Source organism: Asparagus officinalis, chromosome 3, assembly GCF_001876935.1.
Source record: "Asparagus officinalis chromosome 3, Aspof.V1, whole genome shotgun sequence".
NCBI lineage: Eukaryota > Viridiplantae > Streptophyta > Magnoliopsida > Asparagales > Asparagaceae > Asparagus > Asparagus officinalis.
Window position 1 is genome coordinate 40,208,076 of NC_033796.1, and position 1,406 is coordinate 40,209,481.

The 1,406-nt window shown below is 42.2% G+C and overlaps 1 protein-coding gene across 1 annotated transcript; it reads right to left on the reverse strand.

Annotated features, from left to right (window-relative positions):
- On the reverse strand, positions 627 to 1,400 carry LOC109833897 (crocetin glucosyltransferase, chloroplastic-like). Its single transcript, XM_020401754.1, has one exon. It carries the CDS (start codon positions 1,383 to 1,385, stop codon positions 900 to 902), a length of 486 nt encoding a protein of 161 aa, XP_020257343.1. The 5' UTR covers positions 1,386 to 1,400; the 3' UTR covers positions 627 to 899.

Here is a 1,406-nt window from a genome sequence, read left to right on the forward strand (position 1 = left end):
CCTATGGTGACATGACTCTATTGATATAACATGATAGTGACATCATGACTGTCTCCATACAATGCAACAACTTCTTTTTATCTACTTATTATTGAAAAATGACTTAGGGATCAAAAAAACATAGGAAAATAATAGGAGCACACCCCCAACCACACCCACTTTCTTATTTGTTACAGTACACCGGACCTCACATATGATTTTAAAAATTTAAAATCACATGTGGGGACCGGTGCACTGTAGCAAATGAGAGAGGGGGTGTGGTTAGAGGTGTGGTTGGAAGTGTGCCCCTAATGCCACCAAAAAACATAGGACCGACACATCACCTGTCTTATATAAGATCTTATATTTTTGAGTCCATGTAACACCACACTTTATTATTTTAAATGTTTCTATATAATATTATATTTGATTTTGACACAAAATATCTAACAAATTTCCAAGATGTAGATCCGGAAATAGAGTGGACCAAATTTTTTTGATTAAAAGATGGAATAATATGATTTAATTGCAAAACGGCAACCACTTTACTTCCTTTTTTAACATTTCCTAATACCCTGGATTATCAATTTTGAGTTAAAATAGAGTTATAAACAACTCAGTTTCCACACAAATATTAAATTAAAATATTAAAATTACGAGCTTATCTTTTCTGCGGAAGCAATGGAAATACTTAGAAAATATTTTTCCAAACTGGAAATACATTTTTAAAGTCTCGGAAAACAATCACACACGCAAGTTTCTTATTATCAAATCCAATCCTCACGAGGCGGCGGAAGCTACCCAAATACCAAAATACAAATTAAGATGACCTTGATCAAGATCTTGATCAAGATGTAGCAATCTCATTGACGATACCAATTAAGAAATCTTCTTAATGATGATGATCTTGATCAAGATCTTCAAGATGTTGCAATCCCATTGACAAGTGCTCTCAGATTTCGATCGGACGACCCTCCTCCACCAACAGCCACCGCAACTTTCTCCTTCCACCCCTCTACATTCCCAATCTCGTTGACAAGTGCCCTCAGATTTCGATCGGACGACCCTCCGTCGCCAACAGCCTCCGCGACTTTCTCCCTCCACACCTCTACGTTCCTCCTGATCGTCATTCCCCTCTCACCTTCTCCCATCACCACATCCAAGCACCTCCTCACCTCCTCGCCTCCCACGACACCGTCGTCGTTGACATCCACCCGGACTCCGGTCCCCCACACCCTTTCAATGAGCATCGCATTGGTGGTCTGGTCATACTTCTGAGGCATTCCCACCGCGGGCACGCCGTACAGCAGGCTCTCCAGCGTCGAATTCCATCCACAGTGCGTCACGAAGCAGCCGACCGAAGGATGGGTCAGGACCCCCACTTGCGAGCACCACGCCACGATCATCGCGTTGTCATCCGCCTCCAG